The following is a 16,599-nucleotide window of genomic DNA, read 5'->3' on the forward strand; positions in this document are numbered from 1 at the left end:
ATGCAAGTAGATAAATAGGAACCGCTACAGCGGGAATGTAAACGGCGTTTCCATGTGCTGCTCTGGTTTGCCAGAAGCGGCTTTGTCATGCTGGCCACATGACCTGGAAGCTATACGCTGGTTCCCTCAGCCAATAATGCGAGATGAGCGCCGCAACCCCAGAGTTGGTCACGACTGGACCTAATGGTCAGGGGTCCCTTTACCATATATATATATATACTGGTATAAAACTATATATGTATATATGTTTATATATATATATATATATATATATATATATATATATATATATGAAAACATATATACATATATAGTATAATACCAGTATACAATCACAAAAGATGTCATAGTGCCAGGATGAGTTGGTTTTTACAGGTAACAAAATACCACAGCTAAATCACAGAAAAATTCATAAACCAACATGATGTAGTGGCTAATATTGGGGTTGGATCAGGGAAACCTGGGTTCAAATCCTCCTTGTGCCATGACGTTCACACAGTGAGATAGGATAGGTTGTTGTGAGGATAAAATTAAAGCATCCATATAGACCACCCTGCAGTCTTTTGGAACAAGGAACTGACAAGCCCAAATAGTAAAATACCTTGGAAAAATATATATGGAGAGGGACTCTGTAACAAATTATTAACTTGGACACATTTATTGTCTGCAAACAGCATCCATTGGGAAAGGTTCTTAGAAAGAAAGGAAATGTGTGTGTTTCCCAAAAATATAATAAACGCAAATGAAGATGGAAAGCAGTTATGTCTCACACTAGAAAAAGAAAAGGAATTTGTTTCTTCAAAAGCAAGTTATAACAATTTAGGAACGCTTTCGGCCACTTCACATGTAACCTTTCTAAAGTAATAAAATCACATAGTTTATTAAGCTGGGATCAAACAGCAGGCATTTTCTCCATCTCTGTCACCTTCAGTCACACACCAGTTACGGCAATTTAGTTCTGGCCTCTAAAAAATAGAATTGCAATAAGGAACCGTGGATTTATGTCACTAAGATCACAGCATCCAAGTCAACATCATGGTTTAGGACTCCACGATTCTTATAACAGAAAGGCCTTTTGTTTACTGTTCTTAGCTTGATCATCGTCTTTGTCCCATTGTCACTATTTTGCCATTTTTAACTACAGCATGCTTTGAGAATGATCAACAAGGTGATATAAACAAAAAGACAATGTTAAAACTTCAGAACAATCTTCTAAGTACAGAAGCCGTTCAATACTGCAAACAAGCTTTCTGTGCATATTGTTTCCATCAAAGATGCTTTAGTTGTGAGCCACTGCCTGCACTTCCATTGTCAAATGAATTAAATGAATTTCCACTGTAGAACGTATTAAATTATTTCCACCCACCTTGGGTGCTTTTGTCTGACTGGAATGTGTCCTTCACCTCTTGATAATGTCTCTTGCTTGCCTGGATGGAGGATAGAGGGGTGTGCACGCATGTGTAGAAATTAGCCTACTATATGAAGGTACAATGCACATCCAGTGCTCCACCCACTTTTGCCTCTGACCCTGCGCACCACTGGCCCACCACCCTTGGAACCTTGCCCAGATGGGAAGGCTTACAAATGTTCTGCACCCCTGCTGTACCTTATTCTCCCCCTTGGATATATCGCCAGGCTCTGAGAGCATCTTCTGGAAACACATTATTTTCCAATCAAAGAGTCAGTTATTTGCCACCACCGCCCCCCCAAAAACCACCCCCTCTCCATCAACCCCTCCCCATCACACGACACATAATTTTGACTAAATGTGAAGAGGCTCTCTCGTTGTGTCCCATCCTCCTTCACACAGCCACCTGTCTGCCTTTTTTAATCCAGCGTGTTATAGGCAATCTTCTCAAGTGATGTATCAGTCTCATACTCCACATGCACTATAGCTGACAAAGCAGCTCCCTTGTTATCATGGGAGGTATCACGTGAGATCTCAGAGACTTTGTCAAAAGTCAACTCATTATCCTCCCCTTGGAGGGTCATGGTGTGGGGTAGAAGCTGTGGGTCACTCAAGACCACCAGGTCTTTCTGGCAGGTGGTGTCGTGATGGTACGAAACCAGCTCATTGCTGAAGTTCACCGTCTCCACAGCATTGTTGGGGCAGAAGCGGCCACAGGCCAGGATGGTTGCAAAGGCCTTTCGGAAGTCAGCGTTGAAGGCATAGATGATTGGGTTGAGAGAAGAGTTTGCCCAGCCAAACCAAACAAAGATGTTGAAAACTGTGTCACTGACACATGGTAGTTCTGCCAGCTGGTGCAGGTTGTGGTCACAGAAGGGGATGATGCAGTTGAGTACAAAGAAAGGAAGCCAGCAGAAGACAAAGACCCCCATTATAATGGAGAGGGTCTTGAGGACCTTAGTTTCTTTTCTGAAGGAATTCTTCAAGGACACTTCATGGGAACACTCGTTGCTTTGGCAGCTCTGGGCGTGTTCCACGGCCCTCTCTAGAGAGGAGATCCTCCTTATCTGTCGCTGAGCAATGCAGAAGATCCTGGTGTACGTCACTATCATGATAACAACAGGGATGTAGAAGCTGATGAGGGAGGAGGAAATAGCATAGGTCCTGTTGAGGCTGGAGTCACAGTTTTCCTCTGAGCTCCAGGTGATGTTGGAGTCTCTCTGGTGGGCAGGAGGGAGCTCCTTGGCTTGGTGCCATCTCAGCTGGACGGGTATGAATGAGATCAAGATGGAGAGCATCCAAGCCACCCCAATCATGACAAAAGCCACTCGCTGGGTCATCTTCCGCTCATAGCGGAAGGGGCTGGAGATGGCCCAATAGCGGTCCAGACTGATTATGCACAGGTTGAGGATCGAAGCCGTGGAGCACATGATGTCGAAAGCCACCCAGACATCACAGAAGCTTCCAAAAGGCCAGAAGCCAGCCACTTCAGTGACCGCCTTCCACGGCATCACCAGCATGGCTACCAAGAGGTCTGACACAGCCAGGGAGATGACAAACAAATTGGTGACTTTTGAGCGCAGGTGCCTGAATTTGACCACTGCCATGCATACAAGGGTGTTTCCCAGCAGGGTGGAGAGGATGAGGAGGAGCAGCAAAGTGGCCAACACCACTCGTAGGGACATATCTGAGTGCTCTGCCTCTCCTTGGCCTTCTTTATTGAGGGTATCATTAGTCATGGCTGATGCACCACCACGTCCTCCTCTTTGCAGGTAAAGGTCACCCATGCCTACCTGCAGTCCTCAAGCATCCAGAGTGTTCACCTTCTGCTACATCACCACCAGCCCATCATATCCCTGCTCCTCTCCTTCTTTGCTTGAAACTCGGAAGCAAACACTTGGCTCCCCAACCCCCAGGATCTCCGCTAGATCTCCAGCTCAAAGGAGCAATGCTCAACCTTTCCCTCCTTTCCAAGATTCCTACCGGCAGCCTGGCATTTCCTCCACCCCCTTTGCTTTCCAGACTGCCTGCCACTCAAAGCCAGCCAGTTCTCACCTACTACACTTTTTGCTGAGTGGATTCTAATATAACAAGCCTACCTCCCCTCCCCTCTATATTTTTAGCAGCTCATCAGCTTCTCTATGCTACCCCCCAAGCACTAGACCCCTTTGTGCTGGCTAGGATTTGGATGAGGCTTTATATGGGATGAATACAAGACCTGAGAATTCTCCGCTGTTGCTGCTGATGCTGGATGCTCTTTCTGCCTTTGAGCTCACTGTGGCTGCTGTTGCTCCTGTTCCTGTTAGGCTTTGGTGAGAATCCTTCCTTATCTCTGTGCACTCTTTGCTCTGAAGTATCAGGGACCTTAGGCAAGGTGCATTTTAGCAGACAAATAGGCTCTCAGGAAGAGTAGGGCGAGGAGCAAGAGAATGAGCAGTTAGAGGGATGAAGAAGATGCAGTGTCTTTCATTTAGTGGCAGTCAAGGGTGGAAATTCAAATTCAGTAAAAGACTCTTGGAGGCAGCAGGGAGAGGAAGCAGAACAGGGCAGTCAGAAGAGGCTTGTGTTCAGTGTGTGAATTAAGGGGGGAACAGAGGCAGCTGGGGTCCCCTTTTTTACAGAATGCAAGTCCCCTTAGCTACTGTCAGTACAGGGAATACAATAATTTGGTTACAGACTCCCCTTCCCTTTTGCCCCATAATCTCTGCACTGCTTTGTGGTCCCTGAATTTCCTATAAACTCTACTAAATTACTTCCAATAAGAATATTCCTCCAAGTGGAACTTTGGATTCCATACATGTACAGTATTAGGAAATGGATTGATTGCCGTCGTCGTTGCTGCTGCTGTGGTAGGTATTTGCCTTCCTCAGTATTTTTTTTTAAAATTCTATTTATATTATTGACTTTATATTTATATTATCCCATTTTCTGTGATGTTTTTCTTATCTCCCCCTTTACTCCAGCCTGTCTTACCTCTTTTTTAGCATAGTCATTAAGTTGTTTGTTGCTCATACTTCAAAACCTGCTCACAGATTCATGTTGTAGTATTTCTTTAAATAATCTGATAAAAGCTTCCATTCTTTTTATTTAAAAAAATCATTAGATTCTCTTACTTTGGCTGTTAGCTTCACTGATTCAACATAGTCCATTACTTTACTTATCCATTCTTCTTTAGTGGGAACTTCTTTATCTTTCCATTTCTGAGCGTAAAAGAACCTAGCTGCTGTAGTTACATACATAAAGAACTTGACCATCTCTCTCTGCCCCCCCCTTTCTATACCTATAATCCCTAGCAGAATAACTTCAGGTTTGTGGGGTTTGGTTTTTTTGTATATCTTTTCATAATCTCCCTCAGTACTGAGTAATCTGATCCTTCCCTTTTTTTTAATGAACGTGAATATAAGCAACTTTTAATGCAAGAAATCCCACAGCCTCTTCCTACAGTTTATTCCCTTCATTTGAGAGATGACACCCAGCAAAAAGGCCAGACTACAATAATTTAGCTGGACTCCGAAGCAGGGATGGGAAACCTCTGGCTTGTGAGCCAGACTTTGCCTGCCAGAATTTCCCAGTTGTCCCACAGGGCTGTTTTCCCACAACCAGATGTGATATGTGGCACCAGGGCAGGTACAGATGCGTTTGCATAAAGAAGGATAGCTCCCCATGCATCAGATGATGCGCAGCGATTTCAGTCCTGATTGGTTTGGGTGCGCCAGGAAGCAACTGGCTGGCATGACTGATCAGGCAGAAAGCAGGATTGAACCCTCTGCACATCAGCTGAGACACAGGAAGTTTTATCCTGCTCCGTTTTGGTGCACCAGACAGTTCCCAAATCCTGCAGGAAGTGGTGAGCATGGTGGGTTCAATACGGCTCAGGACATATCTCCCTCCCCCACCCCTGAGGGCCAATTATGTCAGGTATGCAGGACCACCCACCTGAGGTGAAATTAACTATAATAGAATAATTGAAGGGGGTTGTGGGTCCCTTCTAGCGCTATGATTCTATGTTGATTGGTCAGAGTTCAAGGTTAATCAGGTGTTTCTGCAATATCTTAGAATCATAGAGTTGGAAGAGACCACAAGGGCCATCCAGTCCAACCCCGTCAAGCAGGAAACAACATCAAATCATTCCTGACATATGGCTGTCCAGCCTCTGCTTAAAGACCTCCAAAGAAGGAGACTCCACCACACTCCTTGTCAGCAAATTCCACTGTCGAACAGCTCTTACTGTCAGGAAGTTCTTCCTAATGTTTAGGTGGAATCTTCTTTCTTGTAGTTTGAATCCATTGCTCCGTGTAGGCTTCTCTGTAGCAGCAGAAAACAACCTTTCACCCTCCTCTATATGACATCCTTTTATATATTTGAACATGGCTATCATATCACCCCTTAACCTTCTCTTCTCCAGGCTAAACATACCCAGCTCCCTAAGCCGTTCCTCATAAGGCATCGTTTCCAGGCCTTTGACCATTTTGGTTGCCCTCCTCTGGACATGTTCCAGCTTGTCAGTATCCTTCTTGAACTGTGGTGCCCAGAACTGGACACAGTACTCCAGGTGAGGTTTGACCAGAGCAGAATACAGTGGTACTATTACTTCCCTTGATCTGGATGTTATACTCCTATTGATGCAGCCCAGAATTGCATTGGCGTTTTTAGCTGCTGCATCACACTGTTGACCCATGTCAAGTTTGTGGTCTACCAAGACTCCTAGATCCTTTTCACATGTACTGCTCTCAAGCCAGGTGTCTCCCATCCTATATTTGTGCCTTTCATATTTTTTTTTTTTGCCCAAGTGTAGTACTTTACATTTCGCCTTGTTAAAATTCATCTTGTTTGCTTTGGCCCAGTTGTCTAATCTGTTAAGGTCATTTTGAAGTGTGATCCTGTCCTCTGGGGTATTAGCCACCCCTCCCAATTTGGTGTCATCTGTGAACTTGGTCAGGATGCCCTCAAGCCCATCATTCAAGTCATTGATAAAGATGTTGAAGCCAGGCTGAAGCTCCAGAGCACCATTTACTAGTAGTCGAAAGAGATTCTCTTCCACTATTCTGGCAGCAGAACTTTAAAACAAGGCTGGGATTCAGCAGCACTGACCTCATTCAAGTTCAGGTTAGTCTTCAAATTAATGACCCATATTCTGTCCTCATTTCACTTGGGTTCCTGCAGGGTTTGATGTGACCCACAAGGCTTGGTTGTTATTATACAGTAGAAGAAAAATGGGCTTCCTAAGGCATCTATTAGGGGACCCAGGTGGCGCTGTGAGTTAAACCACAGAGTCTAGGGCTTGCTGAAGTTCGAGGTCCTGCAACGGGGTGAGCTCCCGTTGCTCGGTCCCAGCTCCTGCCCACCTAGCAGTTCAAAAGCACATCAAAGTGCAAGTAGATAAATAGGGACCGCTCCGGCGGGAAGGTAAACGGTGTTTCCGTGCGCTGCTCTGGTTTGCCAGAAGCAGCTTTGTCATGCTGGCCACATGACCCGGAAGCTGTCTGCGGACAAACGCTGGCTCCCTTGGCCTATAGAGCGAGATGAGCGCCACAACCCCAGAGTCGGACACGACTGGACCTGATGGTCAGGGGTCCCTTTACCTTTACCTTTAAGGCATCTATTAGGGATGCAGGTGGCGCTGTGGTCTAAACCACTGAACCTAGGCCTTGCCAATCAGAAGGTTGGCAGTTCAAATCCTGCGACGAGGTGAGCTCCCGTTGTTCAGTCCCAGCACCTGCCAACCTAGCAGTTCGAAAGCACTTAAAATGCAAGTAGATAAATAGGTACCGCTCCAGCAGGAAGGTAAACGGCGTTTTTGTGCACTGCTCTGGTTCGCCAGAAGCGGCTTAGTCATGCTGCCCACATGACCCAGAAAAACTGTCTGCGGACAAATGCCGGCTCCCTTGGCCAGTAAAGCGAGATGAGCACCACAACCCGAGTTGTCCGCGACTAGACTTAACTGTCAGTGGTCCTTTACCTTTTTAAGGCATCTATGCTCCCTATTATATGCACTTTATAGGTTGTTAATTACAACACATTCCAAAGGATTGCTAAGGTAGGAAAAGGTGCAAGTCACTACCCAAACCAGTAGCCCATCCATGGCCTGGAACTAAGGAGACTGCAGAAGCCTCTCCTCTCATATGAGCCTTCCATTTTCAGGCCTTCTGAGGGGCCAACACTTTCCGTTTCTCCCTTCTGAGTGAGGGACAAATCTGACAGTGTCAGTTTCTTATTTTTCTAGTCTTAAGCTCGGTTTTCCACATTTCCATGCCACTTTGTGATTTTTTAAAACGTCTTTATGAAAATTCACCAGCATCTTAGTGCAAATTTCTTCTAATATTGTATATGCATTTTTGTATACAATGTTGCATCATACACCCATTTTTGAAAGCCCTTTCCCCCCACATCCAATGCATTTTTGTTATGTTATCTTCACCAATATATGCATTTTTAGGTATACTTCAACCTACTATCTGCACTTCCTACACATTACTTGAAAATTTCAAAGAAGTGCTTATTTTGAAGCATTTCAGTCCAGGCATTATTTTGTGAAAGGTGGATTAAAAATTTCACCTTAGGTACAAATAAAAGATAATAAAAATTCAGTGTTTAAACCTCTGTTTTACTATTGGTTGCTATTGGCAATTTCAGCATATAATTTTCCTAATTTATTTTATTGTGCTTTATGTCACAATATGCCCTGGAAACAACAGCATCCAAATGTTAAAAAATCAAGAAACATATATTTAAGTGCAGGGAACTGTTATCAGTGAGAACATGAGAACATTTAATAAGTGAGGAGAAATTAAAAAACCTTTTAATGAGGGTGAAAGAGGAGAGTGCAAAATATGGTCTAAAGCTCAACATCAAAAAAACTAAGATCATGGCCACTGGTCCCATCACCTCCTGGCAAATAGATGGGGAAGAAATGGAGGCAGTGAGAGATTTTACTTTCTTGGGTTCCATGATCACTGCAGATGGTGACAGCAGTCACAAAATTAAAAGATGCTTGCTTCTTGGGAGAAAAGCAATGACAAACCTAGACAGCATCTTAAAAAGCAGAGACATCACCTTGCCGACAAAGGTCCATATAGTTAAAGCTATGGTTTTCCCAGTAGTGATGTATGGAAGTGAGAGCTGGACCATAAAGAAGGCTGATCGCCGAAGAATTGATGCTTTTGAATTATGGTGCTGGAGGAGACTCTTGAGAGTCCCATGGACTGCAAGAAGATCAAACCTATCCATTCTGAAGGAAATCAGCCCCGAGTGCTCACTGGAAGGACAGATCGTGAAGCTGAGGCTCCAATACTTTGGCCACCTCATGAGAAGAGAAGAATCCTTGGAAAAGACCCTGATGTTGGGAAAGATTGAGGGCACTAGGAGAAGGGGACGACAGAGGACGAGATGGTTGGACAGTGTTCTCGAAGCTACGAACATGAGTCTGACCAAACTGCGGGAGGCAGTGCAAGACAGGAGTGCCTGGCGTGCTCTGGTCCATGGGGTCACGAAGAGTCGGACACGACTAAACAACAACCACAAGCTTCAAACAATGGCTCCTGAATAATTTATTCAGCTACATATATAATGTCCCCCATATATTCAGCTTATTTCTACCAGCTGAATACAGAGCCTATTCCCACCCCCCTCCGAGCGCATAGATAATATCAGAGCTTAGAATGAACTAGTTTTGTTTAACAATGTTCACTGAATTACTATAGTTCAAAAACATCTGAACTACACTCGAATGTTGTTCCCGTTATTGCTGGGTGACCTGGATGTGAATTAAGTTTGTTTTGGGGTAGAACTTTAGATGTTTTCTAGATCACCTTCTATATAATTCCCTTATCCATTTCCCCCCTACTTTTCAGACTCTTGGGGCTGCTAGGCTTAAAAATCATAATTGTCAGAGGAAATAAACAATTCACATTCCACCCTGCATGTGTTTTGATGTTTTCTTAGTCATCTTAAGTATGTTTTATACTTCAGCACAGCAGTTTGTAGAACAAAATTTGCAGAGGATCCTCTGGGTAAACTTAAACTGAACTGAATTATAGTAGTTCGTTTTGCAAAGGGCCAAAAGCAAACTGGAATTAGTTCCTTTTTGGACATGCTGAACTAGAACTAGTTCCTTTTAAAAACATTGTACCCTTTGGCTATTAAAACAAAACAAAAGCAACAGAGAGAAAAATAACTCGTGTCGCCTCCACCCCCCAAATTCAGGGAGGCAGACATAAGAACTGTTAACAGCCATGCTGAGTCTACATGCAAAGCAGAATGAGGTAGAAGAATAGACTTGCCACTTGAGACAGCAGGGCAAGGGTGGGGTAAAGACCACCTTTTTAAATATTCCCCAAAACTAATTATAACGTGGGGTGAAATCACAACAGGCAGAGTGCTAGAGAGTCACTTGCTTAAATGTTAACTTAGTTTTCTATGTGCAGTGAGTTGTTTTAAACATGGAAGAGTTTTCATGTCAGAAATCTTGAGGTTTTGCCAGGCTCAAGAGTAGCGTGGCAAACTGGCAGATGAAGAGGGGGAACAGGAGCATGACATGGGGCGGGGAGACTGGAGAACAGAGGCTGGGGGAGGGGAAGAGGTACTTCCCCCTCCATGGATATGGCCACTGGCTGGGCAAGCAGGATTCCCACCTTTCTTCTTCTCTCCCAGGGAAAGGAGCATAGCAGTAGGATGGGGGGATGGGGGGGGAGGGTGTCAACCCCCTGCTAGGAGTGGAGGAACTAGAGTCACAAGCAGAGGGCACAGCAGGGTCACCCAAGACCCAGTGGTGCTCCTGTTGCTGAGAACAGATGCCTTCACCCTGCACATTTGGCAGTCTGCCTTACTTGGCACGTGTCTGGGCCAACCCGTTGGCACAACTCTATAGTGTCTGGCTGTTAATCAGGTTGGTGAGTGGAGCCCATCCAGGAACAGCTGTAGGTGGGATTCCTGCTTTGCAGGGGGTTGGGTTAGATGACCCCCTGGCTCCCTTCCAATTCTACAATTCTCAGGTGCTTGAGCCCTGCTATAGTTCACAGACATGCCTTTGGTGCTGGGAGCTGGCTTTTCAAGAGGTTCACTTCAACATATAACCTGCAGGTTGTTGGTTACAGTAAATCCCTTCCAAGTCTCTGTGGGGTGGCCACATTCACTGCTGGCAAACAGTCCCCCCCCAACATAGCAGATGTGGGAGATTCGCACCCAATAGCCTGTTGTTGCTGCTGCTGCTGAGACTGTTCTGGGGTAGATGAACAACTGAAGGACAGGTTCCTAACTGGTCTAACCCTTTATATAATAAAACATATTGTGCCCCACACCACACTGCGGAGCACTTAATTTCAGAAGTTAATGATGTCTTGTGGAGGCATTTGTTTCTGTCTTCCTTGACAATTAGTGGCTTTTTTTACCAAAGAAAACCACCTCTCCATACTCGATATATATTTTGGGGGGGGGGCATGTTAAGTGTGCCATGTTAACACATAGCACAACAGCGAAGCCATATTGCACCTACCCTATAGGAAGCAACTTGCTCATTGTTCCTGTAAGGAAAAATAACTTCTGAGGTTTGGCAGTTCCCGTACTTTAGCAAGTTCCTTAAGAAAAATAGTGACACGGTGGAAGCTTTCCCTTGGAAACCAGCCCCAAGAAAAACATTGCAGTGCTATCCTTGCTCTAATTACCCTGGCTTTTGCTGCAACACTTCAGGGTGACCTTAATCTGAGCTTGTAACGTTTGCCCTCTTCCAAAGGAAACAGCAGTCCTATTGACAACCCACACAGGCGCCCCCCCCAATGCCTTAGTTGAACAACCTTTTACCCAATCGCATGAAAACAGCCTCTTTTCAGCTCCAGTGTACAACTTCCTTCCCAGTGATCTGAAAGAGTGACTAGATTCCTTAAAGTGAGAACAAGGTGATTTGGTTCTGGAATGCAGGTTACTTTGCAGACAAAAGGAAGAATGTTGAAGAACTGAACCCAGCTGTGTGCACGATCTCTCTGTAACAGGTATATCAACTTGGGCATCTTGCATTGATGTTATGCCAAAGGTTTGAAACAAGAAGCACCAAACCATTTGAAAAGTTTTTCTTTTTTTCTTAAAAAAAGAAAAAGAAAGCTTATACATCTGGTGTGTTGCCTTTGCAATACAGGGGTCGCACGTCAAAGGCTGCAGCTGAGAAAGCTGCCATACAGGCGCCCTTCCCTCTTGTGTGCAGACACTGTGCCCCACAATCCTCTCTGATCAAGCAGGTCTTAAGCACAATGAAAACCCACAAAAACATGTGTAGGAGAGATTACAGTGAATTGAGTGTCTATAGCACAGGCAATAATGCCTCTGGCATAGTGGGGAGGAATGTGCACCCAGCCACAGATTTCCTTTGAAATCCAGGAGGGGGGCGAATCAAAACACCATTTTCATATCCAACAAGAAAAGGTAACAACTGCTGGTTCAATTGGAGTTTGACTAAAGCACAATTACAGATCCATTTCCGGAGACGTTTTTCTCAACAGCAGACAAGATCTTTAAAAAAAAGAGAAAATGGCAAAAGAGCACATGGTTTCCAATTTAACCAGCTTTGGACAAGAGAGCTCAATCTGCATAGCGTATTTTATTGCAGAATTTGGATCTGGATAGTCAATCTCAGGCCAGAAATAAAGACAAAGACAATGTGCAAGGAGGGCTGGAGCAGGGAGAACTGATGCAAAGCAGTGCCTGCAAAGGGTTCATGCCCCCAAGGGGCAGCAAAGCTGTGAACTCTTGGACTATTGATGCCGCCCACTCAATCACTAAGTCCCATTTCTTTCCTCATACATTCCTTACTTGACTCCTCACCCATCAGTGGATCCCATGTATTGTTCTTATCCTTCCCATTTGTTTCTTAGTTGAAATATATTCTCCCAAAAAGTTCAAATTCACACAACACACATGCCAATTAGCTCAATTGCTAAAGCATGAGACTCTTAATCTCAAGGTTGTGGGTTCGAACTCCACATTGGGCAAAAGATCTGTGGTCCCTCTAAACTCCACACTTCTACAGTTCCAGTTAGCTACAAAGAAAATGATGATGTTTGCATACATTTGGAGCACAAAGCTGGAGATATTTTGGTATAGAATTTGGATTGGGGTGAGAGTAAAAGAATACACACAGTTCCAGCCTCTGTGTGGTTGCATAACTATGATGCAGTACACTTCAGGTTTCACCCACCGCCAGGACACTATTTAAATTTGCAGTTTCTTTAATCTCTCTCTCACATCCAACATAACTGCCTTCTCTACAAATTGCCCACTTTTAAACAATTGAGACTTTAGATTTCCTTTCTCTTCATTCATCCTGATTACATTCCCGCTTGGTGCTGGAGCATGAAAATTACAAGCCACTTCAAGAAAGGAACAAGCTGTTCAATATTAACTGTTGAATGCCTCTTCCAGCCCTCTGAGCAGCAATATTTTAGATACGAACACAGTAGGAACACATACAATAAAACCTCCACTTCTTGCATGTTGTACAGATTAGAGAGAGAAGCAGGACCTGGTTCTGAAAGCAGCAGAAAATCAGGACTGATCCCAATGAACTAGTATTTGAGGAAAATAATTATTCCTTTAGAGAGTAAATTGCTATGAGAACTATAGAATAGAGCTGTTTACAGTGCATTTGGAACTCAAATCCTCTTAAAACTATTGCCTATTGGCAGGACTGTGCATGAATGTATGGCATTTTGTTGTGGTGGGCAAATAATTCAGCGTTCTTGGAATCTGTTTTTCTTTTGATTTTTTAAAACGGGGTTTAAAAGGGTGCAGGCACTGACACCTTACAAGTCTCACAAGGCAGAAACCTGGCTGAATCTGATTTCTAGTAGTTGGCAACAGGATTTCAGTATCCTTCCTCCTCCCGTGAGTAGCAAAAAAAAGTAACTATTACACACACACACACTGCAGAATTGTGTGAATTTGCTTAATTGGGTCACATAATTCAACTCCCCACCTGAAAGTAGAATTTGGATTGCTGAGGCACAGAATTGTAGTTTGTTTTTAAGGACAGTGCACAAAAGGATAGCTTTGTGTGTTTTAAGTAGTGGTACCTCGCAAGACGAATGCCTTGCGCAACGAAAAACTCGCTAGACGAAAGCGTCTAGCGATTCTTTGTTGCCTCACAAGACGAAACCTTCTATGGCCGCGGCTCACAAGACTTTTTTTGCCGCTTTTTTGCCATCTGCCGTTTGTTTCCACAAGACGAAAATTTCCGTAAGACAGCACGACCCGCGGAACAAATTATTTTCATCTTGTGAGGTACCACTGTACTAGCGCAGCAGCAACAGGCAACCAGGGTTTCCCTGCAGGTGAATGAGTGGGCCTGCAGAGGTTTATTGCCTCAATGAGAATTCACTGGGCTTGCTTGGTTCCAAACTGGGATTGCAGGTCAACCTCGCAGCAACCCTAATGAAATTGCTAAAAAGATCGGGTACATATTATTTTCCATTTATCCAAACTAGACTGGGATAGTGCTGCTGGGATAGTGCTGCTGGGATAGAGGAGTAAAGCTGCCACAGAATACTGTGACAGGCAGGCATAGAGGCAAATGAGATGTGACCTTTGACACATATTTTTGACATTGCAAATCTCATTCTTATTTCACAGTGGCCAGTGCAGATGGGGGGGGATCTGGACTGAGACTGTGGTAGGGGTGGGTGGGGGTTAACCCTTTGCTCTTGCCACCGTCCCAATCAAAAACTACACCCACACCCCCTTTCCAATCTTACTATTTGCAATGGAAGGAATTTATGCTTTCCTTCCACTGCAAACAGCAGGTTGCAAGAGAGGAGGCACAATTCCAATCAGGTCAACAAGAGCAGGAGCAAAGGGTTAATAAAATTTCTCGCCCCCCCCCCTACGACTCCATTTCAGTTCAGAGGTCCCCACTTCAGCTATCTGTGAAAGAGAAGCTATGCAATGCTGAACTATGAACCACACATCACATTTAGTTCAGCTCTAGAAACCAGGAGTGCTGTCAGGTTTCTAACTCTTTTCAGCACACCTAAACCCAGACATTTCTGTGATTCACAGTAAGACTCAACATTCCTATAGCGTTCCACAATTTTGAGGCATCATTTTTTCCTTTAGTTTTGTACAAAGAAAAATCAACCTGCATCTGTAATGAGGATCACTGTCCAAAAGTAGCAAAGGAAAAAGCACAACTTATGAAATGAAGACTTGCATCTAAAATTTTGAAGAAGGAGGTGGGCATAGCCTGTGCAAAAATAGTGAATATCCATGAGGAAAAGCCCAAATGAATTTTGTTTGGCAATGTCCACAAATTACCAAGATGGAGACTATGGACTGGTGTTTTCTGGTGCTGGGTGTGGGAAATAAATAGTTCCAGAACTTGGTAATAGTCAAACAAACACCACAAAGTGTAAATAGCAATTCCAGTTAGAGGCAACAGACGAGATCTCATTACGAGAGAAGAAAAGGTTTAGATGCGTCATGAAATCCAATATGCTGATTGTTCAAAGGGCTGCGTTCTCCAAGCCCTGTTCATTATATCTAAATGGGCAGTCTGCTTCAAATAAACGAAACCATGAAGGGAAAATAATATGCAAAAAGAAGCATGTTAAACAACAATAGAGAGGAACTGAAGTCTTTCCTCTCCTTTATTACATAATTGGTTATTTTAAATATTGATTACCTTTCCTCCCTCTCTTAACCGTTTTTCTAACAAATGAACATTATAGCATTAAAATTATCCAATGCAACTCCCATTTGCCATGTGCCTTCATAAAAAGTGTCTTGCAGGAAATCAGGAAAGTATCGATTCTAGCACAGCACACTGAGGAGGCAAGGCCAGCTGTTTCCCCAATTTAGGCAGATCTCTTCCTTGAAAAAACCATTTTGCTTCACTTTTCCAGAATCACAGCTTGCTCAACAGCAAACACCACCCAGACCATAGTGCCTTAGAGTGTATACTCTGTCTTGGAATAGGCTGCAAGTTCACCAACAGCCACTACTGACCCACAGTTTCTCATTATATAACTGGTTCCCACCACCTGTGTGCTTCATGCAGCGCACTGACACACAAGCAAATTGCCACTTTTTCCTCTTGCAGTTAATGTGGCTAGAAAACAACTTCCATCCAGAAAAAGTGCAGGCCTGTTCCATAGCGCTGCATCCAATGCTAGCCCTACATACTGAGAGTAAACCCAGTGAAGTTAAAGGACATGACTAACTCTGGTTAATTCACTTCAATGGTTCTACTCAGAATATAATTTACTTTGTAAAAGGTGTTCTGCAGAGGGCAAGAACTGCATTTCCCCCCAGATGAATAAGTCATCTCAATAAGCTAACTAGCACTTGCCCACTAGCTTTTCCATCCTGCATTCCATCATTTTTTGTGTTAATTGGAAACAGCAACTCTCCTCAATAAATACATCAAGAAATACATCAATACAAAGCTCTGCCATTTTTAAAGGTCTTCCAACATACATGATTGAATAGCCTCCCAGAAGATACGAAGCCATCATCTGTAAATTTCTGGCTAAAAAGCTCACCCTAAATCAGAAGTATTAAAGGGAGCATTCCACCAAAGCAGAATATAAATGTTACCTGCTCTTCCTACAGGTAAACTGAAAAGTACTTTCTTAAACATCAAAAGATTATAATCTTCAAGCAGCAACAAAAAGCCCTAAACCCCTACATTTTAGAATCCTTTGCAGGTCCCATTTAAGGCTACACTACTGTTGTTGGAAAGGGGTTAAGTGGCATTTTGTGCTTGCAGATACTACCCCCTTGTGGAAACAGCAACAAAAAGTCTCCTACAATAAAACTGTCACACGTCTATGTTGTCCACATCGTGCAAACACAGATAAAGAAGAACAGAAAGACCATCAACATGTGTGTGTGTTTGTGTGCCTGTTGCCCAGCGAGAGCTACCAGAGACAGTATCTTTCTCACGTGCAGCAAGTGTTTTGCACAGACACACGGAACAGCTGGATGCCAGGAAAGCTGTGATCCTATTGCATTTCTGATTCTCCCCAAAGCTGGCACAACTAGGTTCAGTTTCATGTAGTGGAAAGAGGGCCTTCAGGGTGTTGTGTGACAAGTTAAAATCTCAGCAGGAGTGTCAACTTGCCAGGGAAGGGCAACCATGACTGGCAACACAGGTGAACATGTCAACTGGAGACACTGTAGTTTGGCACTGAAAAGACAACAGCAACAGCAGT

The 16,599-nt window shown here is 43.9% G+C and overlaps 1 protein-coding gene across 1 annotated transcript; it reads right to left on the reverse strand.

Moving 5' to 3' along the window:
• Positions 1-1,786: 1,786 nt before the first annotated feature.
• Positions 1,787-6,713, reverse strand: LOC118096970 (D(1) dopamine receptor-like). The gene has a single exon (XM_035139450.2). The coding sequence runs from the start codon at positions 3,193-3,195 to the stop codon at positions 1,828-1,830; it is 1,368 nt and encodes a 455-aa protein (XP_034995341.2). The 5' UTR covers positions 3,196-6,713; the 3' UTR covers positions 1,787-1,827.
• Between the last annotated feature and the right edge of the window lie 9,886 nt (positions 6,714-16,599).

The sequence above is a fragment of the Zootoca vivipara genome, chromosome 15, assembly GCF_963506605.1.
Source record: "Zootoca vivipara chromosome 15, rZooViv1.1, whole genome shotgun sequence".
NCBI classification, from domain to species: domain Eukaryota; kingdom Metazoa; phylum Chordata; class Lepidosauria; order Squamata; family Lacertidae; genus Zootoca; species Zootoca vivipara.